General features: G+C 43.0%; 2 protein-coding genes across 4 annotated transcripts in view; one reads left to right on the top strand and one right to left on the bottom strand.

Moving 5' to 3' along the window:
• Positions 1-2,330: 2,330 nt before the first annotated feature.
• MRPL14 (mitochondrial ribosomal protein L14) lies at positions 2,331-16,062 on the bottom strand. 2 transcript variants are annotated; one of them, XM_063124219.1, is made up of 3 exons: positions 15,983-16,062; positions 8,442-8,535; positions 2,331-2,904 (listed from the first exon to the last, which is right to left on the bottom strand). In XM_063124219.1, the coding sequence occupies exons 2-3, from the start codon at positions 8,513-8,515 to the stop codon at positions 2,541-2,543; spliced, it is 438 nt and encodes a 145-aa protein (XP_062980289.1). In that variant the 5' UTR covers positions 8,516-8,535; positions 15,983-16,062; the 3' UTR covers positions 2,331-2,540. The 2 variants fall into 2 exon arrangements, with proteins under 2 accessions (XP_062980289.1, XP_062980290.1); XM_063124220.1 differs by lacking the exon at positions 15,983-16,062 and adding an exon at positions 15,392-15,492.
• The window catches only part of TMEM63B (transmembrane protein 63B), a 90,321-nt gene continuing 80,236 nt past the window's right edge, over positions 15,585-25,669 (top strand). Inside the window, exon 1 of one of the 2 annotated variants that reach the window (XM_063124218.1) lies at positions 15,585-15,775. The gene's annotated coding sequence lies outside the window, so the exon portion shown is untranslated. The remainder of the gene's footprint in view (positions 15,776-25,669) is intronic. The other variant, XM_063124217.1, reaches the window with a different exon arrangement.

The raw sequence follows: 25,669 nt of genomic DNA, 5'->3' as shown, positions 1-25,669 counted from the left end.
AGATATGCTGTAATTCCAAGGAGCTATGTCAGCCTTTGCAATTGGCTTGAAATGGGAACAATAACGTTGGTTACAAGAAAAAAAAAGAAACACCTGAAAGGAGCATACAATAGTGCTTTTACGTAGAACTAAGCAAAAGGGAAATGTTGCCATTGTTTCATTAGGGGCGTTCACATGTTACATTCCACATATGCGATCTATGTACAGTGTGCACAGATTTCTGGTCTGTACACTCGAACAGCTAAGCCCTCTTCCAGTGTTCACAAAAGGGGCGTTGACGTGTTAACACTGAATGCATGCTCAGACTCTGTATACTTTTGCTCAGATGATTGTGAGAATCTGTCTGTTAAGATAATCCTTTGCCTCCGTGTTCACAGTGAGTGAAGAATGGGGGGAAGCATAGGCACATATATAATATGGAGGTGTTGCTCTCAACAGACAGATGCCGACATCTCACTATGGTTTTACATAGGCAGCATGCAGAACACAAACTAGCAACATGAATTTGTTTATATCCCAAAGGTCACCACCAGAGGGCACAATGAGGGAGGAAATCCCTAGGAACCACAGGACTTGTGGATTTTTCATCTTCCCTCAACAGCATCACTTCTAGAAGACGACTATCCCTCTTACTACCAATTTGTCTAATACTACGCACATTTTAATTCTCACATTCATGGTCTGAAGGCACATGAGGCAGCCAACTGGCTGAAGCTCATCTGGTCAGTGCTTGGAGAGGAGACACCTAGAAATCCCATGTGGTCACCTTGAGTTCCATGATGGAAGAAAGGTGGAATAAAAATGTAAAAATAAATAGTGTCTAGTACACAACCCAGAACACCAGTACTGCTAGGGAACACAGAATATAAGTACTGCAAGGTTTTAAATGTTATTTATCCATACAGGAACTTTGTTAATAGGTAGGGATAGACAGCCTCACCTGGGTCTGGAGCAGTGGGCACTCGTGGCCTCGCCACTGCCGTTCACCTGCCCGAATCCCTGGAGTGCTCAGCAGGTGGTCCATGAGCACCTGCAGCCGTCCACTTCCCCTGTGAGTTGGCTGTGACCTGGCATTTTCCGTAAAAGCTGGGCTTCCAAAAGTGCGCAGATCTGATCTTGCGCACAATGGTTGCTGTAAATGGCATTTCCACAAGATTAGTGGCATAAAGGCCCATTTTTATGTCTCTAATTTAACAGAAATGGCTATTTACAGCAACCATTGTGCGCAAGATCAGATCAGCGCACTTTCAGGAACTCAGCTTTTATGGGAAATGCTAGCTGCCAGCCGGCTCGCAGGGGGAAGGAAGCAGCTGTGGGCACTCGCAGATCGCACGACACTCAACAAGCGCGAATTCCCCATGGCTCGGTAAATGGGGTCCAAGGATCCAGATGGGGGCTGCCCACCAGATTCCCAGACCCAATTGGACACCCATGACATCCCTATTAATAGGGTGCACTAAATATACACTATATTGTCACAAGACACGATGCTGAAAACACTAAACACGTTTATATGGTACTGAGATCCATAGGACTTGTATTCTTAACTTTCTTTGGACTGGATCCATCAATGCACAGCATACAAAGCCAACTGCCAAGGTTTCATACATCTGCATATCCCCAAAGTTCCCAATTCTTCACGGAAGAGGCCCACTTTTTGCGCTCAGAAGTGAGCACACTGTATTTTCCAGCATTAGTTATTCCTAATTTATTCTGCTTTCTGTATTAAATATAGAACTATTTGGCAAGGACTGAAGATGGTAAAGGCATAAAAACATAAGAAGAGCTGTGCTGGATCAGACAAAAGCCCTACCTAGAAATGCATTCCATTCTCACAGGGGCCAACCAGATGCCCCAAAAGGAAGCTCTCAAGCAAAATAGGAATGTGCAGCTCTCTCCTGGTTGTGCTCCCCAGCAACTGCTATTGGGAAGTATAAAGACTTATTCTCCATGAATTTGAAGACAAACTACAAAACGGGGGAAATTATTAACACAATGGGGAAACTCATAGTTACTGAAGAGGTACCGGGTTTTTTGTGGCAAAGCCTGAAAGGGGAAACTGTTTGTGTTTTTGTTTTCTCTCCATTTAGGGGTTTATTGCCAGTCAAGAGTCTTGTAAACAATGTAAAAGGTTTTGACAAAAGTTTAAGAAAACAGAAAAATACAGAAGCAACTAATTGGAGATTAAAACAATACATCAGCATTCAAGCCCTTACATGATTGTCCTTGCTTACACCTTAGGTTGGATCATATCATATACTCTGCCCTTCTCTTTCTCCCTTTAACCTCACCCCACACTCCAAAAGCCATGAATCACACAAAACAAAACAGCAGATTAACACTCTGAGCTTTAATTATACAGTCAGAATAACTTGTCACAAAAAGAGCAACTTGTCCTTGGAAAAGAAGTTATAGTAAGAGGCATCCAATTATACGCAGATACAAAGATTTCCCCTTTTTATTTTTCATTCTTCTTCCTCAGTTCTTGGTAGAATAAACAGCACTACACGACAGGATGCTGCACGACGTTCCATTGCTTGTCAGACGAAGTTCTGGGCAATAGCCAACACTTTTGAGAATTCTTGCCGCTTCCTCAACATAGAAGGTATTGGCGTTTTAATTCTTGTCCCTACGGGGTTCCCATTATCTTCAATGAGCACCACATTGTTTGAATCAAACCTGGGCGTCATGCGAGAGCCGGGCATTTTGTGGCCAACGATGAAGGCCTTTTTCTTTTCCCCTTTGATAGCCAGGAGGATTTTGTCGCCTACTTTGCCCATACCGTTTTTGTTGTACACGTGGATGCATTTGGGGGGCCGATGATACGGTGTGTTTCCCAAGGCGCTGTTATCTACCACACGCACACGAGTCAGCTTCTGTATCGCATGGCACACTCCAGTGATACTGCCAAAAAGATAAGCAAGAAGCTAGACAGACCTCCAAGAGACACTCAAGGGCGACAGGCCCAGTTAAGAAACATATGGCACTACACAGACCTCCCTTGCCTCCACAACGTAATTGAAAGCTAAAAAGCAATGCTCTGCCACAAAGGAATTTCAGAGAATGCACATCAACAAGAGTGAAGGTGTCAAAGTGCAGTTTTTATCAAAGTGGCCAAATACAGCGCAATGACTTTCGAACTATTGCCCTTCAGGGACCTTTCCACATCAGTTTATCTGCTGAGGAACCCCAATTCACTGCAGGGGATTCTGGGATGTATTCTAGGATGACAGAAGGAGACCAGGTCACAAACAGGAAAAAAGGTATATAGTTAGCCATTTCTACTTTGAAGGATAATTCCTCACAGAAGGCTGATGCTGATTACATGCTACTCAGACAGGTTTTTCTGGCTCTTTTTCCCTCTTCCCCTAGAGTGAAAGAGTTATATAAAAGTAAACTGGCCAATGCGTATCAGATGCACATTTATGTAGAAATAAGTCTCACTGAATTCAGTGGGGCTTAGTTCTGAGTAGACATGTATAGGATTGCGCTGCTATCACCAAAAGATTTATGAGTTGTTACCAGGTGATTTTCACCATGGCTTACAACTAGTACATTAAATGTGAGCAAAGCTATATGATTGCTTGTTGTTTTTTTACATGGAGATAAAAGGCACCCTGGGAGATTTGTTAGTGACTTTCCTCATGTGCCCTCTTTCTCAGTCAGCCCCACGGGGGGGGGGGATTTGGAGAGGGGCGGTGGCAGCATCACAGAGCTAATGTGCATTTGTAGCAGGCTTCACAGGCAGCCTCTGAGGGCCAAAGACAGCCTGTGGAATAACTCACCCCAGTTTTAGTCAAACATTTTCTGAAATGCTATTTTTACATTAAATGACAGAGCCTTGTTGAAGTTGAACAAGATACTTAAACGACAATACTTGATACCTAGTGAAATTAATGAGGTTTTGGAACTGGCTTCTCTGCTAAAAGGTTAATAACTCCCCCAAAATGGCTGCTAATTAAATACTAGGCTGACAGGTTTTTCTGAGGGTGGGTTTTTTTGGTTCTTCCACTGAAGAGGTAATGATTGTTGAGGGGAAATCTGGCCACAAAGAATCTACAAGTAACTTGTAGCACTGATGGTACTGTGGCTATCAGCTCAGAAAGAAGAGGCAATAATTTGGAGTGAAAAATAGGGATTATATCAGCAAGATTAAATGGAACATATCTAGGTGAGATGTCAGGTTTCTCAAACGGACAACTCAATACTTTATATATTAAATAGAAGGTACACCTATTTTTGATTCCCACAAGTAAATATCATTGTTATGGTTTTTAGTAAATTCCTTCATTTTTCAATCTCTTAAAAGCAATTCATTTCGGACCCACTTTTTAAAGTGGCCATTCTTTACTTTCTTAAGGAAAGGAATAGTTCAAAATTCCTGTAGCTATAATGCAGGGCTGTTCAACCTTTTTCAGCTCAAGGGCTGAATTCCACTTCTGAGAATCTCTGGGAAGCCATATTCCAGTGGTAGGCGGGGCAAAAGGGGCGGGCCCAAAAAATACCAGCATCTTTAAATCAACATTCAGTGCTGGGCAAGACGGGCCCATGGTCTGACTTAGTATAGGACAGCTGGGAATTATGGGAGTTGCAGTCCAACACATCTGGAGGGCACCAGGCTAGGGAAGGCTGGTTTAGAGAATACTGTGCTAGATGGACCAATCAGTACGGCAGCTTTCTATGTCCTGAGATCTGGCTCTAAATAAAATAGAGAACAAATAGGCAAAGTGGCTATATAAAGATACACAGAGCATATGTGCGTGTGCATGTATAAATATAAAATACATATAAAATACCTGTGGAGGCTGGTGGCTTTGATGTCAGTGAGGCAGTAAATCCACTCTGGGTTTCAGTCAGAACTCACAAGGAGCTATCCAAGGTATTATGCACCTTGGATAGCTGCTGTAGGATTCTGACTGAAACCCAAAGCAAATTCACTGCCCCCTCCGGACTCTGGAGCCACCAGCTCCTACAGTATAATACACACAATTGTAACACATTAGCGAAGAGTAACATTTCTGAAGAAGATGCCAAGCAATATATATTTGCCCTGGAAAATACACTTGCTTTGTATGGAAGCTTGGGAAATGTCCACCTGTGCAAGCCAAGATGTGCAAAAGCGGCTTCCTGGACCTGAGCCCCCTCCGCTCCATTTGCCAAAGTGGGGCCTCAAGGCCGTTCTCCTTTCTGTTTACCAAGACCACTTAAGACATTCGTGAAGTGCCAGCTTTCCTCTCAGCACTGCTCTCGTTCCACAGAGCATTCGTTACACAATGGAGGAACCACAAATGTCAAGGGTCTTTGTTCCCTCTTGAACATGAAGCATTCGGCACGAATATTCTCCACACACTTGTAGAGCAGCATACTAGATGCCAAAAGCGGGAAGGGCACATTTATGAGCACATGAAGCTGACGTAGCAGCCCTGTTCAGGCGTTCAAGAGAACATGGCAGGCCTTAAAGTGCATACTGGGCTGGGGCCAGGCACACTGGCCCTGCCCCCTACATCTTCAGGAGTGCCAGCTCCACCCCCTGTATTGAACTGGAAAAGTCTAAACAGGCGCTCTACTTGTGCATGCTTGAATGTGGGTAGAATTCGTCGTGTGATCGCAGACCACGATAAGGCTGCTAAGACATGCTCGCACAGTCCAGTCCGTGCGTCCTGTTGAAAGCCTGAAGAGGGTTACAGAGTCAGACTATTGATCCAAGTAACCCAGAATGATCTCTTCCAAACAGCAGTAGCTCTACAAGTTCACAGGTAGAGGTGTTTCCTTGCTCTGCAACCCAATAGCCTATTAGCTGGAAATGCCAAGAATTGAACCTACCTGTTCTTTTTTCTGTTCTTTTTTAAAGAGCAGAATACGGAGAAGAAGGAAAAGAAACAGATTCAAGCCTTGGTCTTGCAGGGCTTAACGCCATGGGACAGATCTTCATATCTATCCCAAGCACTTCTGCATACATTGCAAGATTGCAATCCTGCGCAATGTAGTTATATGCTTACAAATCCCATTGATGTCAACGGACGTACAGGTATACCTGTGCTCAGTCACATGCCCTCAACAAAAAAGACATATGTATTTAGAAGATTCCTAGTTTTTAACCCTACCACTCCTAAAAGAGCCTTAAAACAACTTTCAGGAAAAGAGACACCGCACCACATGTTTGATTCCTGTTTCTCCTGTTAGCAATCATGGCCGTCATTTTGTCTCACACCTAGCTCAAATCTTGCCGGATGCTTTTGCTTTCTTTCCCCTTGGTCTGCACTTCAGTGGGAGAATGTGGCACCGCTCCAGGTTTACTACACAGAAACTAAGAGAATGTTTTGGTCTTTTGCAACACAGCAAAAAAGCATTAGACAACCTGCCCAGGGGAATGATTCGCTATGCTTCAATAAGTAAAAAGATGAAACCACAGAGTTCAGTCCTCCAGTTATATATGGACTGTGGGAGGAATTAAAATACATGCCTACAATATTCTCTAGCCTCTTTTCCTCACAAAGATATCTTTACTACAGAAGCAGACACCACATGAGCAGCCAGAAATATATACATATAAGGTTGCCAATGCTTTTGTTTTTTAGTGTTCCCGCTTCAATGCCTTTAACAGCAGCCTGAAGGTCAACTTGTACATTACATTAATTGGGAAGCATGTAACTGAGGCTTATCTCTCTTTTTTTTCTTTTTCTTTTACTCCAGAGTAAGCGTGCAATCTGTCTGCCCCTTCCTCTTTTCAGCATGGCTAAAGTAATCTGCAGCGGGATGGACTCAGTAAGGATGCCCTGCTGCAGGTTGCTGTAGCCACGCTGAAAGGAAGGCAAGATGTTTCTCCCAGCTTGACGATAAATGTCATACTGCAGGAAATATCTTTCCCCCACCCCACCCCGCCCTCCCTGTGCCATGATCTATTTGGAGATTGGGTCGAGGGGATGGATGCTCTCCTTCCATCCCCTCTAACTGATCTCCAAATAGATTGCTGAAGACTGTCTCCTGCAGCTTGACGTTTATCGTCATGCCAGGAGAAACAGCCTGCCTTCCTTTGTGGATCTTGGGATGAGGAAGGAGATGCCCTTCTCCTCCTGTCACATACAGGAAAATGAGCATATTCATCCGCCATGCCCCGAGATCCACAAGTAGAGGAAGGATATCTCTCATGGTTTGACAATATACTTCGGGCCTTGGGAGACAGTCTTCACCCTGCCCTGCAAAACATTTGGAGATTGGCACGAGGGGATGGAAGGAGCTCGGGGTCTCACCTGACAGCATCAAGTAAGCTCTTTCTATCCCCTCAAGCTCTTTCGATCCCCACATGGATCGAGGGGCAGGTGTGTGCGTGAAGGGACGTGGATGTCCCTGGGAACATGTGAGGAGCCCCCAATTGCTTCACCCCACCAAGGGCCAGGACTATCAGCACTTCTCGGGAGGGGATTATTTCCTATGCCAATAGAGGCGCACTGGGCAAGAGCAGCTGGGGTTTCTGCCACTCTTGCCTGGCAACTCTGTAGACATGGGGAAAACTCTACGGAGCCTGCCACATGACACACAACACAACGGTTCTGCAGGAACTCTCCTCTGCACAGCATTGATATTCTGCATGGAGTGTCTTCCAAAAACACTCTGCCATTGCGTGGAGTTTTCCCGCCAGACAACGCAGTTCTCACCGATGGTGTAAAAACTCCACTGTGGAGTCCTAAAACCACCATTGAGAAATGCGTTGTCTGAACTGAGCCATTTTCTTTGAGTGACTTGGAAAACCCATATCAAAAAGGCATTTAGACTGCAGCCCCTTACTTGGGAGTAAGACCCAGTGATCATAATGGGACATACTTCTGAGTGGACAAACATAGGATTGCGCTGTCACAGTGCATTGAGCTTACTCCCAATCTGCGAGTATAGGATTGCAGCCATAATGGCACTTATAAAACATCAAGGCCTTAATAATAATCAACTACCTGCTAATCTTAACGAACTGGGATTTATCAATGTGAATAGTTGAAGGCAAGTCTGAAATCAGCTGTAGATCTATTAGTTGCCATTTCAACAGAATTAAGCTCTAAGTCGGAATTAGTTTAGTGGTGCATGACTGGATTACTCAAGACTGCCATTACATGGGAATGGTTAAATCACATTAGGGCAAGAGAAGACAGACAGATACAGACCTCCTGATTTTCAGTTATTATTTTTCATATTCTTTTGGAATAATTATATTAATCAATAAGATGAACCTGGAGTATCCTCATGAATACTATACATTCATAAAATATGGTTCTAAAACATAACCATGTGATGTGGAATCTTATAATTTTGCTTATATAGAAAATGAGAGGAGAAATCTATATAAGAAGACTGTTTGCTTCACCCCATTGATTTATGTTCCTTTAAAAAATATACTAATGGGTAGAGCCAGCTTCTGCACTATACTGTGTTAGTCACGCTGGAATAAATACCTGAAATTTCGTTGTTTTGATGCTCTGCTTATTTGGGGTAGGAATAACCCCAGGGACTTTTTCAAGAGAGCCATCAGGATTCTCGTAATAAGCCCTGGACAAGAAACAAGAGATAATTATTGATGGCTACAGCTTTTATAAAGATAGTGCCAATTCAATTCCTACAGACACTCATGAGGTAGGGGATTCTGTGATATTGCCCCCATAAAGCCCTCAAAAGTAGGCATTGTATTGTCAGCAAAGTGCAGTAACATTCCTTCTGTGAACAGAGTCAACACAAATCAGTCACACATAACACAATGGTACTGTATTTAAAAAAGAAAACACTGCAGTGCAGCTTTCTTCTTCAAGGGCATAGATCTTCTCTGTATAAGCAGCCTCCTACACTAACAACTTTTAGTTGTGAACTATTCATATTTTTGAGAATACCTGTGCACGGAGAGAACGCAGCCCCCTAGCTATTAGTATGCTGTGCCGAACCATTTAGCAGCTATAAACTAGTTTCTGAAATATCCAATGGGCCAAAAAGAGATGTTATTTTCATTCAGTTATTTATATTTGCTGCTAGCTTTTGAGGGAGGATAGCCCAAATATCTTAAAAGATCTTGACTTACAGGATTTATTTTTAAAAAAACTACTGTTCGGTATTAAAATTGAGATCTAATGGCTTTTTATGTTTTATTTATAGATTGTTTGGGGTATATAAAAAAATCAGAAAGCAGTAAAAAAAATTAGAAGCAAGGGAGCTCAAATTTAAGATACTATCCAGTGATATTTCCAGATTAAGAATCACAAGAGTTCTCAGATTATATAGGTTAAAAATTATCTCTTTTAACGTATATAAGTTCTTATGACTACAGTACATGAAGCTTGCAGCGTCTTCCCTTTGCTTTAACCAGACAATCAAACCCTTCATTTTCCTTAAACAAGACACTGTTGTGCCATAAAAGCCCTCCCCAATCTGGTGCCCTCCAAACGTGTTGGACTACAACTCTCATAATCCCCAGACAGATGCTGGTTGGGGATGAGAGGAGTTGTAATCTAACATCCAAGGGACACCGAGTTGGGGAAGGCTTCCTTAGAAAGCCTTGCTTTGGATATTTTTTTTCCTAGTTACAAAAAAATACAACTTAAAGAAGTTACTGTAAACAAGATTCCCTGCTACTTAGTTTTCCAAACTTTTATTTTAAGGGCTAGAACAGTGGTCTTTAACTGGTCCAGACCTGAGACCCACCTTGGACTCCCATGGTGCAACATGGGACCCACTTTCACAATTTTCTCCATGCCTAACATGGTGACAACAGCTTTGCTGCAACCCTTCTGGACTGACCTGGTGACCCACTTTTGGGTCACAACCCACCAGATGAAAACAACAGGTTTTACATTGTGAATAAATTATGAAAGGTCATATTTTCATGCATCCACCTTTACTTGGGCTTTATATATGCATATATATATATAGCTGCACAGTTTAGGGGTTGGATAATAAAAGCTCAAGATACCACAGACCTCCGAACACCTCTCAGTTTCACGCAGCAAGATCTTCAGGTTCAAAGTGACCCACACAGGAGAAAAAAAGAGCTCTTGGCACAATCAGAACAGTAACCACAAAGTAACCACACTGCTAGAGCACCGACCGCTAAAAAGGACGTGAAGAAATTAAATGTTCCTTCTTAACTTTAAGTACAATTATCTGCATTCCAATGATGTGCAGGGGACAAATACTCTACTCTCTTGGCCAGGGTTATCCAGTAATTATGGATGATATTCTGGAGGTGACAGACTTGACCTTGGGGGAGCTGGGGGTGGCAACGGCCGACAGAAAGCTCTGGTGTGGGCTGGTCCATGAAGTCACGAAGAGTCGGAAACGACTGAACGAATAAACAACAACAATCCAGTAATTACTTGCAAGAGTTAGACTATAGATGCTTTAAAACCATCTTTTCCAATGAGCATCTAAGTGGTGGCTTTGGCCTGGGGGAAGGTCTTAGGCGGCAATCTATATAGCACCTCTGCAGTATTAACAGTAGACTGCATTGCATGGCTTCTGTAATCTATTCTTTCTCTCTCAGAACAGCCCTTCAACCTACACTACAGGGCCATTGTATACTACTGTCCAACAAGCAAACAATGGACAAAAAAGCAGGGTTGGTGTAAGCTACTCTCTATGTTTCAGCCCAACCCCAAATCTGAAATAGGGTCTCATAGCTTTGGACAACTTTGCAGGGTTGTTGTAAACTACTCAGAGCCTAACCTGCAGTATGCAGTGTGAACTGCAGTCACTCTCTCAACCACAGCTCCTTCCAACTTACAATATTGGTATATAAAGCCCTACCAATACATTGGTAGGGCTTTATATACCCAGTTAAAAAAAGCAGGATTTTTATTTTTATTTTTGCTGCTACCTCTTGGAACTTTATTTAGAAGGGAGTCACACTGGTGCCCAATCCCAGCTAGATTAAAATCTTTGGTTCTCCATTGATTTATATGGGCAGCTCTCACTATCCAGTGAAATTTTAGAATGTTTTTAGGTTGTTTTAATCATGCGTGCTATGTTTTTCATCAGTTTTTAATGTGTTTTATATTACTGTTGTTTCCTGCCTCGATCCAAGTGGAGAGGCGGATAAGAAATAAATTATGATGATGATGATGATGATGATGATGATGATGATGTCCCTGGGGATATTTAAAAATAGCTTGTTGGTGTGAACCAGGAAATGACCTAGCCAAACAATGAGATGTTTTTTGCTACTTTTTATATCTGTGTCTCTTTCCTCCATCCTCTTTTTGCAGCCCCAACAGTCAATTAGCATTCCTTGCCTACTGAGCATGGTCAGCCTTCATTGGGTTGTTCGCAGGAGGTGGGGAGGGAGCTCACATCTTATTGTTGTTGTTTTCTTAAAGATTTTTGTACTTCTGCAAACCTTGGAGCTCCCTGAATCTGCCAACATAATGCCTGCTTCAAAGGGGCTTAGAACATGAGCTCTGTAAAGTGGGAGGGGCATGGAATGGAGGCAGGAAACCTGAGAAGGAAAATCAGAGAAACCAGCAGTGGTCAAGAGGAGAAAGAAACAGATAAAGCAGACTCCAGCTAGAAGAAGAGTGAATTTCCACTACAGAGACTGGCAACAAAATACTAAAGGAACTGGGACAAGCAACTGTTGTTGGTCTAGCAACAGTAACTCTGCACTTTATAATAAACTCTGGCCTAATGCTAGAGTTGATCATATTTGGTTGATTGTTCTATTAATATTTTCTTAATATTGTTATTTGCCAAACTTTTTTAATAATGACATTTATTTTATTTCAAAATAAAGTTAACAAATTAAAGGCAAGAAAAAGAAGAACATACATAAGTCACTAAAGCAAAGCAATTCACTAATTGTAAATCTTAGTCTATAACTAATTATAAATCCGATATCTACAGCAAAACGGCCAAAATAGTTCAATACCTAATGAAAGTAAACATTCTAAAGTTAAGTAAATACTATTAAAGATCTCTATTATTTGTCTCTAGAATGATTGCAATCTGTTCCCACCCTCCCATCTAAGTTATAGAAACCTGAAACATTGCACCAACACCTCCCTCTTGTGTGTAGCAGTTGCAGGGACATTCTCCTCTGAAGATTAGAAATAGAATATAAGAGATGGAATACTCAAGATAGGCAAAGAAACTGGCATTCTTGTTTGAACTATGAGAATAATAGAAATAACAATCATCCACGATACACCATTTTCAGGCAGATGCTGGCATCTCACTCTTTTCCCTCAACCCTGCTAACTCAAGAAGTAATTCAGTTTTGGTGTGTACAGCTGGTGTGCTGAACAGTAGTTCCTGACACAGGCTTATTCATACAGAGCTGTAGTTGTAAACACACTTCCCCATAAGCAAGATCCTTTTAGTTGAAGGGGACGTACAGCCTAATCGTATAATTCCAGAAACAAGACCCAGAGTTCGATGGGACATTCTCCTAAGCAAACTGTACATAACACTACAGATTTAGGCCCCGTTGACATGGCCATGAAGCGAGGAAGGGCAAATTATCCATGGAGCTGGGGAGGGGTTGGAAAACCATGATACATGCACCCGACACCCGACCATTACCCACGGAGCACCATGGTTTACTTACCCCTCGCCATTCCATGGATAAATTTGCGGCCTCCCACTGCAGCACCTGTGTGTCCCTGCAGGTGCTGCAGCATGACTGAGGCCTCAGCAGCCTTCCCAGCTGTCAAAAGGGCCGCAGGACCAAAGAAAATGTCTGCGGTGGCAAGACTGTCTTGCCACCGTGGACTCTATGGTCACCACCATTCTTTTTGCTAGATAACACGGAAACCACCATGGATGCTAACCATCTTGAAGACAGGTAGCAGGCATGGACACTTGATCTACCGTGGAGGAGGGAAATCTCCCGCCACAAGATACACTAACCAACCATGCATCATGATTTTGACCAATCCAGTGGGGTAGCATATCATTTGAACAGGGCCTTAATTGTGAATAAAGCTGCAATCCTTACTAAAAAGTAAATCCACCTGAACTTAGAATAAACATGGACAGAACTGGATTGTAATCCATTTAAATTGGGGATATTGCTATGAGTCTACTTGGCCAACAACTGTCCTCTCAATGACAAATAAGTTGCCAGATCACATTTTCAATAAAGTCACTACAAATTGTTTGCCTATCGGAAGGGAGAATCTCACATTTTTCTAACCAAGCACTTTCTTCAGATTTTTTTTTTTTTTTTTTTTAAAGACCTTTAACCAGAAAAACACTAATCCTGGTGCTTTTCATTCTGTCTGGTGACAAAATGAACCCTGCTGTTCATTTTGTCCACCTGAGAATGTACTATGTTTTCTTGTCCCCGCTTGCTCCATCCTTATCTTTTCAGCCTCTTAAGCAGCATTTGCAGGACATCTAGGCAGATACAGGAAAAGCTATCAATGGCTACTGGGTATGATGACTGTATATTATCTGCAGTATCGGAGGCAGTGTGCCTCTCAATACCAGTTGCTGGAGAACACAGCATTATTGTGCTCATGTTTCTGGAATGTATTTCAGATGCTCCGAAATAAAGGATTTCAGGAAGTGGAGCTGTAATGGCACCGTACAATAAGGGAGATAACCTAGCAAGAACTATGAGGTCATTTCACGTACACCTGAATCATATGTACACTAACTTGGGAACAAAAAAGGAGAGGAGGAGAAACATGTAAGCCTCCTTGGGTCCCTTGCAAGAGGGTAAAAAGGCAGGATGTAAATGTAACAATAAAAAAATTAAATAAGCCCCATTGAACTTAGTATGGCTTACTTTTGAGTAAATAAAGGGGGACTTGCTCCCAAGGATTGTTGAAGCCCTGAGCACCACTGGTTTGACTTTAAGACTAAGCACATTTAGGGAGCAATCCTATGCCCCCCCCCCCGACAGCATTTGTTTGGTTTATGGGCTCAGAGGTTGAAAACAGGGCTCTGACCTCGGAGCCAAGAAACCGTACTCTCCTCCTCCCCCGACCCCTGGAGCTGGCATGGTCCTCTCTCAGAAATGGAACACAGAGGTGGGAAAAAGAGGCATTTCCAGGGTTGGAGAGGGGAAGAGACTAGGGCATTGGCCATACAACAAATCCTATGTCTGCCCCAGTCTCCTTCCCTAACTGTTCCCGAAGCCTCCGATTGCCAGGTGAAATCACCCATCTAGCTTAAATGCAGAGGATACTCATAAGCCTATCATATAAGACTGTGCCCATAATCAAAAGCAAGTCCTACTGAATTCAATGGGTTTATACAAGCCTGCATATAGGACTGCAGCCTTACTTTGAAATTGTGCAGAACTTAACTGCTGAGTAAATATCCACAGAACTGCACTGTTAATCGCCTTAGAACAGCCTTCTCCAACCTTGTGACCTCCAGATATTATAGACTACAACTCCCAGCATCCCTGACCACTGACCATGCTAGCCAGGGCTAAGGGAAGATGAAGTCCAAAGCATGTATTTATTTATTTAAAACATTTGTATCCCACCCTATATCATTAAGATCTCAGGGTGGCGTACAGATAAAAGCATACAGTATAAAACAATAAATATACACAGCTAAAAACAAACCATGAACTATGTTAAAACAATATATAATTTAAAAGCAGTAAAAATAATCAAAACAGTTAAAACAATGTGCCATCTTAGTGAATTTAACCACTAAAGGCTTTGTTAAGAAGCCATGTTTTCACTTGGCACCGGAATAAAATCAGCGTTGGCGCCAGGTTGGTGAAGGCTGCCTTAAAACGATTATGGGTGCAGTCCTACGCATGTTTAGACAGAAAAAAACCTCCTACAATTCCCAGCATTCCCCAGCCAGCCATGCTGAGGGGAGGGGGGTTGTAGGACTTTCCCCCCTTAAGGCCGCAATTCTAAACACACTTACATGGGAGGAAGTCCTATACAAATCAGGTAGCCTTGATTGTGAGTAAATCTGTTTAGGATTGTGCTGAAAGGCTTGCACAATCTTACGCACATTTAGTAAGGAATCAGTCGCGTGGAAAGCAGGAGAGCATTTCTGAGTAAACATAACGAAGACTGCGGGAAAGGCACAATCATCTCGGGATGAAGGCTGCAATCCCAAACACACGTACATGCGAGAAAAGCCCCACTGAACTCAGTGGGGCTTTTCCTTCCTTCCGATTCAGCTTGCGCAGCACGGCAACCACGCATGCGGCGGAGAGTCTCGCCGATGCCACCGGGGCTTCCTTCCGAGTCAACCTGCACAGAATCGGGCGGCACGTTGGCTTTAAGCTCGCCCGGCCTGGCCACCTTCTTGCAATTAGAGGATTTCCCTTCCCAATATTGGCTTTTCTCCCCCCCCCCCACGTGGTGGGCCGCAGCAGAACGTCACGCAGCGAGCTCGCCGCCCCCCGCCGCCGCCGCCCCCCCCCCCCCAGGAAAGCGAACCTCACCGAAAAAGAGACCCCCCCTCCTCGAGCTAGGCGCTTCCTCAAGTACGCAGGCGCACAACGCAGAGGCTTTGCATGGAAGGGCAAGGAAACCACCTCGGAGTGCGCGCATGCGTAGAGCGCGACAGAAAGAACCTCAGCTGTCTTTCTCCTTTTTCCCCCCCGGGCTCCTGCCTGCGCTGGGCAAGAGGCCACGCCTCTGCTCTCGCTCCTTATCCCTTCAGCTTAGAAGCCGGAGCTGGGAGGCGGCGGCGCGAGCTAAGCAGAAGAAGAAGAAGGGGAAATTCGGGTGCCTTCATTTTGGAAAAGGGGCGTCAGCGCGCGTCAAGAGAGAAGGGGGGAAAGAGAGTGAGCGAGGCTAGGAGCCTCTCTGCCTTTGACACCGAGGTAAGTCGCTGGATTGTTGCTATGAGTCCTATTGCAAAGCCTCGTTCGTTCCTCCTTTCTCCGCCCTCCCTCTTCCTTTTCCCTCCCACACCCCTCCTGCAGCAATAACAACAACTCCAGCGACCTGTTTCCAAGGGAGCCCCAGTGGATCCCTCAGGAAATGGCTCTCGGTGGCTCCTTTCTTCCCCTCCCTTCTTTCCCACCCACCTTCCTTCTTTCCTTCCTTCCTTCCTTGCGCGGTGTCTTTTACTCGCCCGCGACCTTAGGGCGCGCTTGTCGCTCGCTCCCTTCGCCTCGACCTGGAACGATGGCACGGGCGTCGCTCCTTGGCGCGCCGGCAGCCGCGGCCAGCGAAGGGAGCTAGGGCGCGTGAGCCCGGGACTTGCACTGCCCCTCTCGCTCCGTGCGTGCGCCCGTCCCTTTGCGGAGCCCTGCGGCAGGCGCAGGGGGGCTCGCGCGGCGTCTCGACCCGTCCCCGAAGGCTGCTTCTCTGGCTGGAGGCGGCCCTCTTTCCCCCCCACCCACCCTGGCTGAGCCGGGCATCCTGGCGTTCATTCCACCCCCACCCCAGTGGGCCCCGTGGCTGCGTTTCATTGCGGTCCTCTGAATTCTCCCGCACAATGTCAAAGGGGGGGAGGAGGAGGAGGGCGAAGATGCTTTCATTCACCATAGAGGCAGTCGCCGCGCTGGGTTTCCCGAATCCGATCGGGGCTGTGTGTGTGTGTATGTATAGTGTATGTACAGTATGTGTGTGTGCACATAGATATGCATCAAGATGACAAAGGGAGGCGGCGGCTGGGTGTTTCTTTGTTGCTGTCTCCCCTCTTGGTGATGTGATCGCGATGATCGTGATGATGTTGGTCCGCGATGCTGCAGTCACTCCCCCTCTATACCGTGTGCACAAGGTGCAGTAAGGAAGGAAAAGAGAGAGAGCGCGCGAGAGAGAGAGCCATTTCTGGGACCAAGTTTTCTCTTTCATGCGGCTTTTGTTTGGAAGATTCTACTGCAGCCTTTGTAGAAAATGCACCAAATGCTTCTGGGAAACGGGCCCGAAAGAGGTAGGCACAGAAGGAATCAAATCCATGTCGTCTACTCTCTCTCCCCCTCCTTCCCCCCGCCCGCCCCTAAGCCTCTGCCTTCTCCAGGAATCTTCCTTTGATCTTGTTCAGAAGATAATTGACAGCAATCGGTCCATCTAGAGAGCTTTCCCTAATTGCATTGAGACCAGCAGAGTAGTAGACCAGACGCCTTCTCCTAAAGGTTCCCCCTGTGTTGTGCCATTATAATACTTTGTCAATTGCCTTCCTTGCAACAACTAGAATCTACAGACCATTCTAAGCCTAAACCACAAGTGTATGCAAGGGTGACTTAAACTAGATTAGATCTGCTAAACTTTTCTTTTAATCTGCTTCTGTGCTGACTTGGTTCTCCTGATTCTCCATTCTCCCTTCCCCCCATCTTATTTATTCCCTCCTCCTTTCACAAATGTGTCATCCTCCACCTCCTTCCAGCATTCCCTCCAGGGTGCACCTCTTCCTGCTCTGATTATAAATAAAGAGTTGGCTTGAATGCAAAGGAAGGCGTGTTGGAAAAGGTGGAGGAAGGCTGGGGAGTGAATTTCCTAATGTTCTGTTCATTATGATTCTGCTGAATACTGGCCCATTCCCATAGGCTCCCAAGTACGACTCTGCTACTGTGGGTGTGACTGGATCTCAGTGTGTCAACATCTAATGATAACCACTGGAGGTCACTTGCTTAGCGTTGGTGCGGCAGACTGAACATTTGGAATGCTGAATGGATGCGGAATCATTTTTGTTGCTATCTCCAGCTGTGTTTGAATCTGGCACTCAAATCGGAAGGTACAGTTGTTTTACCTGTACAGATGCTGAAAGCCTGGATGCACAGCAAGCAGTAACTATTGTTGATACTGGCAAAGACCTAGGCCCTGTTATGCCTCCTCCAACTGCACCATAGTTTAAGTTCCGTTAGATGACATTTTAATCAATGATGGACCTGTTATATGTACAAATGTTTTATGGGCACATTTGGAAACAGAGAAAAATGTAAACAATGGGTATCCATACGTTAGTTGTCATTAATTACTGTGCTCCTTGTCATTTATATCATACATTTAATTAGCAAAATAATTTACACTTTTGCAGTGCTGACCTTCCCAAAAGCCTAGAAGGAAAGTCACTGTTGTTCCCATGTTACAGAAATGGAGTTCAGTGAGGGATACTGATCTGTCCAAGGTCACACAGTGAGTCCAAGCTGTTCATGGGATTTGAATGCAGATCTCCCAGATATGCATCCAAATCTCAATCCCTGAACCACACTGGGTCTTGGTTAGTCTTTCCAGATGGCAATTTCGCATGTGGAAGATGTACCACTGCAGTGCTAGACTCGAATTGTGTGGAGGGTTGGGCGATGGTCATGCACTGGTCACTGGTTTTGAATCATCCTAGTCATTGGTCTGTAATTTGAACTTGTGCTGATCTGGCTTGAAAATCAGCACAGTCCCTGTGTTGCTTGTGGTTTTTGGTCCATTACAAGTTGGGTGAACGCCAGTTTATACAGATGTTTGTCTGATGGGAAAGCAACAACAGTTTTGCTACACTTACATATATTGAATCCATTTTCCTAACTAATAGTAAGTGCTAAGGAGGACTGGATTGTTAACTATGTAAGCATTTTAGAAATGCACAAGCCCAAATCCACTTCATCAGGTGGTTCATAGCCAAAGATGGCAACACCGGAAGTACAAGCTGGAGACACCCCATCATTTTAACTAACATGGTTTCAAATAATTGACATGGAAGATACAAAGATCTAACTGATGGGTGATCTGTACCTCTTTTGTGTAATGCTATTTTATTTCTGCTGTAAAATGAGAAGTGTATTTCATTTTGTTTTCCCCTGGGAGGGTCTGGGGAAAGTCACTAATGTTTGACTTTGTACATTAGAATAAAACCATGCACATTTAAGTTGAATACTTCCATCAGATTTATTTCACATATATTTCCAAAGCCTGTCAGTATTCCAGGCATGAATACTCCCATCATGAAACACTGCAGCAATAAATTAAAAAAAAAACCATGTCACTCAGTAATACGAAGCTAAAATGGCAAACAATGAAAGATCTTAACAATAGTCCAAAATTTCATCTAATGTGAAGCATCTGTATCAATCAGATGTGCTATTATAATAACTCTATGACATCACTTCCTGCAAACAGTTTGTTCCTAATCTTAGGAATTGCTATGGCAAATGCAAGTACTCTATTACCTGAAGGTCATGGCAGGCAACCCCAAGCGTGTTTATTCAGGCATAAGTGTCAGTGAGTTCAGGCTAGGACTGTAGTCATAGTCTCCCAACACATAGGAGATGATTAAAGGAATGGGCAAAAAGATAAAGCCAGTCAAAATTGGGTCCAAAGGTGACTCTTCTTCTAGGTCAGTGGAACAATAAAGTAAATACTTTGTTTCTATTCATTACGCATGGATCCAAAAGTGTACTTTGTAGCTGGTTTTAAGGTAACAATCTCAAGAGAATTTTTTTTTCAAAACATCAATTTGAAACCTTCAGGTAGAGAAAATCTGTCTAAGAGCAGCATAAATCATATTTGATACTGTCATTCTAATGAGCATTGTAAAATATTTTGGGTTGTGGAGCATGTCTAAAAGAATTTACAGTGTACGTATCTTAAATCTCAATATCTTAATTAGTTAATTAGCCTGAAGAATTTCTGAAAATGTCAGATGCAGTAAACTAGGTGGTTAAACCTGTATTTCCCAAGAACTTTTCTAGGAAAAGGTATGTTGTTCTGTTCTTGTAAGGTGGAGAACAGATAATTTGCTGGTATTAAAAACACTGACCTTGTAAACTTTAAGTCAAAATGATCTTCTTTAACATTATGAAATGGGTTTAGCAATTATTGTAATTTTAAAATGTGGTGTATTGAGGAGGGGGGTGGTCTTTTAATTTCCTGTTTGTTTCTTTGCAATTTGAACCAACTGCTATGTGTTTTACTGTTTGGCCATGTGTCACATATGTAATAAGATGATGACCATGTGGGGAGACATGCTGTCTGCATTTGTGTTAGAACTTTGGGATACAGGTCCTATAAGATATTATAATAATAATAATAATAATAATAATAATAATAATAATAATAATTTCTATTTCTTACCCACCTCTCCATTTTGATCGAGGCAGGGAACAACAGTAAATGGTAAAATACATAAAACTGAATTAAAACATAATATACATTGTTAAAACATCCTAAAAAAAATTCTAAAAACATCTTAAAATTCCACTGGATAGGAATACAAATTCCACCTGTAGACCTAGAAAAGCTAGTAGTAGAGGATTCTGGTATGATATTTCCCTACTCTTTGGGGGAATCCACTTGGAGAACTATCACTGATCTGGAGATACGGTCTTCTTGTCTCAAGTGGTTGACTGTTATAGGATATGAGTGTGTTATAGGATATGAGGCAGCAGGTTGGCTCTTAGAGGGTTGGAGTTATTGGAGTTATTCTCCTGCCAGCATTTATACGTTGTGTGCATAACTGAGATGGGCCTGTCCCAATTCATATTTAGTCCCACACATTTGGCTGGTCTGGACAGGAAGGCAATGACTGTGGGTGGAGGTTTTCCATGTGGTCTCTGACAAATCATTCCCCAATGCTATTTAGGCTTAAAGCAGAAGTCCCCAACTGTTTTGGATCAGTGTATACATTTGGAATTTTGAAAATAGTTTCCATGGGGGGGTTCCCATAGATAAAATGGCTATCATGATGGGCATGGCAGTCACAAAATACTCATTTCCCAGAAGCCAAACTGGGGAAGCTAAAAAAAAAAAAAAGAAGTAACTTGTCCAGGAACCTTTGAACAAGGCAGCAGTGGGATCTGAGTTCCAGAATATTGAACCAGTCTTTTCAACCCAAATAAAAGATGATTCTAGAGGGTGGTACTTCACTTTGCAGCATGATACCCTCCCAGTTGAAAATGAAATAAAATTAATCTTAAATAAAATAAAAATCAGGGTGGGGGGGCAGGAAGCCTAGAAGGAGGTGTCCGTTGAAAGTACATGGAGATGTTAAGGTGTCCCTGGAACTCTTCAGGGAGAGGGATCCTTTTAGATGGGCCTTCCCCCAAAGCTGATGGATTGACTTGTTCTTTCAGTGTCTTTGAGGAATTTTCCTGCTGATAGAACTGGCTCCTTTTGATTCGCTGGCTGTTCTCTAGAATCATGAGATGACTCTGGTCTTATTGACACAGTTGTGCCTAGGCTCCCTCTCCTAAGACTCTTGGTTTACTGAGGACTGAAGGCTATGAAATGTTTGGGGTAACTTTGGATGGAAACAAGTGACAAATTTGACAAACATGAACTAGACTTCATTTAAGAGGCTCTTCTATAGTGGTAATAATGGCATACTTCTCAAGCACCATTACATCTGCACAGTGTCATCTGGGAGAGCTATTCTGAGTGGTTGGGAATTACTGCATTCTGGCCTGTTTGGGGAGGATGTGAAACTGTACTAGATCAGCAGTTTGAATTCAAAGACACTGTTGATGTATCACTGTAAATAAGTTAAAAGGGGAAAACATCTTCTCTTACCATCCTGATTAATCTTATCAGTAGCAATGTAAAATACCTAGCACAGTCTCTCATCTGCCAACAGTTAAATCTTCCCTGTGATGCAATCTCCAACTTTGATTAAACAATAGATGTTGACAGAAAATTCCATTAAGCCTTTTAGCAAGCAAAACCAGATACTTTTGGCTTAGGTCAAGGGATTCACAAATATTTTATAGCACTACCATCGGCATTGTTAGGAAAGCCCACCTGAGCATGGGCCCTAGAACTTCCAAGGTGTGCCTCAGATTTTCTGAGCAGCCCCAATTACCATCATCTCTATTAATATAAGTCCACTTCTTCCTACTAAGCTCAGTAGCCTTGCATTTACAAAGGAATCCTTAGGACTCACTCCCTTAACAAATCAGTAGGGAATGTAGTGTAAATCTATTATTATTTATTTATTTATTTATTTATATAGCACCATCAATGTACATGGTGCTTTTAAACCAAAGGGGATATTGCCGTCTTTCCTTCCATAATCTGCTCATTGTTTTTTCTCTCTCCCTCTACTTTTTTGCTCTTACCTGCCCGTTGCTGGGAGCTTGTTTGCAGTGACATTTTGAAGAGGGAGAGGGAAGAGCAGGAAGAGCTCCATGTGAAATTCTGGTATTTCACACAGTATTTGATTTTACTGCCCCAAACATGAACCTTTGGCTTCTGCAGAAATTTAGTAGCTTCAGCACAGAAGAAAATTCAATCAATCTTCACAAACATGTTTCTCTCCCATAACTTTAAGTTCTAAATAGCTGTTAGCCTCAAGATAATTCCAAAAGGGTGATTAGGAGTATGTAACATTATAATCAAGGAAGTGCTAGGGCTTTTAAATAGGTTATTACAGTTTTTTAAAAAGCGGGGGGGGGGGAGCTTGCAGCCACCTCACCTCATATAGTTGGATCATACCAAAGACCTATCTAGTCCAAACATTCTGTTTCCACCATATCCAACAAGGTGCCAGCTGGAAACCCACAAGTAGGACATGAACATAATTATAGCAAGCTCTCACTTGTGTTCCGCAGCAACTGGTATACTGGAAGCAATGTATAGCCATCATAACTAGTAACCATTGATAATCCTATTCTCCATGAATTTGTCTAATCCCCTTTTATACCCATCTAAATTGGTAGCTATCACCACATCTTGTAATATATGTGGTGTGGATAATTTTTTCCTTTTGTCTGTCCTGAATCTCCCACCGTTTAACTTCAGTGGGTGTCTTCAGGCTCTAATATTATGAGAAAAGGAGAAAAAATTCTCCATATTCACTTTCTGCACACCTAGATCTATAGATTTTTTTATTGAATATAGGAATTCTCATTTTCTAAACAGCTTGGTCCCTAATTATATCTAAGTAATCTACTAAACATGTAAATTTGGGGAAATGGAAAAAAATCCAATTCATCAACAAGTGGACAATAGAACGAAAGGAACCTGACAATCTGTGAAATGCAGACGGGATGGGTCTTATGAAATCCATACACCCCTAGCATTTAGTGGCATACCAATAGCATTATAGGCACTAGCAAGGAACGTGGGCATGGCTAAGTTTCATAAAGTGTTACAGAGACCCTGTGTGATCATCAATCACAAGCCTATGACATAACTTGCATGACACAACAGCCTGCCATGGTTTAATTTACTGGGTGCCATTTTTCATGTGGCTTTCAAGCAGCCGGCTGCTACAGCTTGCCATGTTGTGCAAACCCAGGCGGTACAGGTTAGACAGGCCTCCATTAAGCCAAAGGCAAGCCATGGGTTATTTGAGGGTTGTGTAACCTTCGAAAGACCCGGTGGTTGAGTTTGCATGACACAGTGAGACAAGTGCCTTGCTGACACCCATTGGCACCTGGCACAACACGTCAGTAAATTAAAACGTAGTGGGCTGTCATGTTATGCGAACCAGGTGATTGTGTGTATGTTTCTTGGGCTTGATGATCCACACCTAACTTGTGGATGTGGGGAGCAAGGCTGGAGAAAGCCAAGCTCGGGCTCTGGTTATTCCCTTCTTGTCTTTGATATTAAAGCCAGTCTTCTTTGGCATAATCAGTTCATATTTCAATGAGTGCATGTCACAGTCTGGTTTTGCCTACAAAGCCTAAGCATTCCAGCGTGCAATATGCCACATCAGCATCTTTCATCAAGTGGAAGCACTGCTTGCTGTAACACGCTGCCTTTACAGGTACATTGCCAACTCAAGATTTAAACCCACGCAGCTTGCTTAGTATTAATATTTCAGCTACCAATGGATCTGCTCTTGCATAACTAAATGTAGAAAACAGAAAAAATTCTCTTTTTATTGACACCACCAACAGCCAGAAGTGTAAGAAACTTCCCCAGCTTTGTTCACTCAAAAGGCTTCAGCAGGTAAAAAATTAAATACTTGTGTTATGGATTTGGTGATGTTCTATCTAAAAGCATTAGTAGTTTTATAGAAAATTTATACCAATAGCAGCAGCCTGAATTTCAGTCCCAATGAGAACAATATAGTGTTTGTATATAGAGCCAGTGTGGTGTAGTGGCTAAGGTGTTGGGCTGGCAGTCGGGAGATCCGGGTTCTAGTCCCCACTCAGCCATGGAAACCCACTGGGTGACTTTGGGCCAGTCACAGACTCTCAGCCCAACCTACCTCACAGGGTTGTTGTTGTGAGGATAACAGGGAGAGGAGGAGGAAAAAAGGCGGGATATAAATGTAATAAATAAAAAATAAATAGACACACACACCACTGGTCCTAGGCCCTGCAATGGAATTTGACTCTTCTTTCCTCCTCCCCCTCCACACCCAACCTTCATCTCAAATGAACCTAATACTTGCCGGCTGGACTTACTTTAACACAGTGTGTTTATGTTCTGAGAAACAATCCCTAATTTTAGGAAGCATTTGTCACTGTTTAGTGCTTGTGTTACACTAATCGTTGGATGGTCCATCCATTCATCTCATATGAAGAACTCTGGGAAGACATGCAGATATCAGGATTATGTTTGTTAAAGAGGAATTGGAAACTGGTTGGAAGAAAGGGGATGTAGGAAAATCTTTGGCCAGTTTCCCACCTTCCCTCCTGTGAGGCTGTAGGGAGGAAACTGTTTGTGCAGATGTGCTTCGAGCTCTTAGGAAACTTCATCAGAGGCAGGAAGCTGGTGCGTTCCTCACAGGTGTCCTGCAGACAGGATAGCTGCATTCAGCATAGCTTTCTGGCTTAGTGGCAAACACACCAACAAGTGGTGTGAAGGTACAAGTTTGTGTTAACACTATTCTCTCTATTTTTATGATTTTTTGTTTAGATTTCTAAGGGCTGGTGATCCTTAGTAAGTATCCTGGCCAGATAATTGAAGAAAAATGTTCAGCATCTTCCATTTATTTAGTTATTCAGTTAGTTATTTTATTTGTATCCCACCTTTCTATCAAGAACAATGGTACTCAAGGCAGCTTACAATTGTTCAGGTAACAGACTAAGCCAGAGTGCTGAAGTATTATGAGCTAAACGTTATGGTTTGCTGTGCCATGTGAACCATAACTTAGCATGTCATCTGAACCGTTCCTAACCATGGTGGCTACATAACCATGTTTTAAATACACTCTCTAACCATTTGCTGCAAAAGGGTTAGTGGTTTAACCATGGCTTAGCGTGTTGTCTGAACAGTCCCAATGTCATGGTTTATAACTGCACAATGGATGGGGTTGAACCTTGATGTAATGCAAGAGTGGGTAATATGTGGCCCTCCAGATGTTTTGGACTGCAGCTTCCATCAGCCCTAGCCAGCATAATCAGTGGTGAGAGATTATGAGAGTTGTAGGCCAAAAAATCTGGAGGGCTACGTGTTACCCACGTCTAATGTAATAGGATAGCTTTGGTGCAGGAAAAATATCTATACTTTGGATGGCCACTTCTTTAAGAGGAGGAGGGAGAATCATCAGGAAAATGAGCACTTTAGTTTTGGAGAATGTGGGAGCACACAGCCTTCAAAGAATTTTTAAAATGTGGGGTGGGGGAGAGAAAGAGAGAGAGATTGGAAAAGAAACAAATGATTCACCCAAACTGCAAGATATTTTTTTATAGGAAGGGTAGAAGCCTTGTATGTTATTAACCATTTTTTTGGAAAGGACCCTATGACTGTTCTCATGTTTGAGTACATTAAAGCAAAAGGAACTCTATTTGGCAATATATGTTGCAGGTGCAGGAGGTCCTGAATCTGGATTGGAACTGCAGTGTGGAGGAAAGGGTTAAAGTCTCTGCTAGAGTCCAAATCTGAATGAG

This window comes from Elgaria multicarinata, chromosome 4, assembly GCF_023053635.1.
Source record: "Elgaria multicarinata webbii isolate HBS135686 ecotype San Diego chromosome 4, rElgMul1.1.pri, whole genome shotgun sequence".
Taxonomy (NCBI): Eukaryota; Metazoa; Chordata; class Lepidosauria; order Squamata; family Anguidae; genus Elgaria; species Elgaria multicarinata.
This window is presented reverse-complemented; position numbering and strand designations above follow the sequence as displayed.

Bases quoted from the DNA above. Each gene is read 5' to 3' on its own strand.
- MRPL14 (XM_063124219.1), bottom strand. From the start codon at position 8,515: ATGGCTCTCTTGAAAAAGTCCCTGGGGTTATTCCTACCCCAAATAAGC. The intron at 2,905-8,441 runs GTATTTATTCCA...TCTTTTTGGCAG, and splicing joins TCAAAACAACGAAATTTCAG to TATCACTGGAGTGTGCCATG.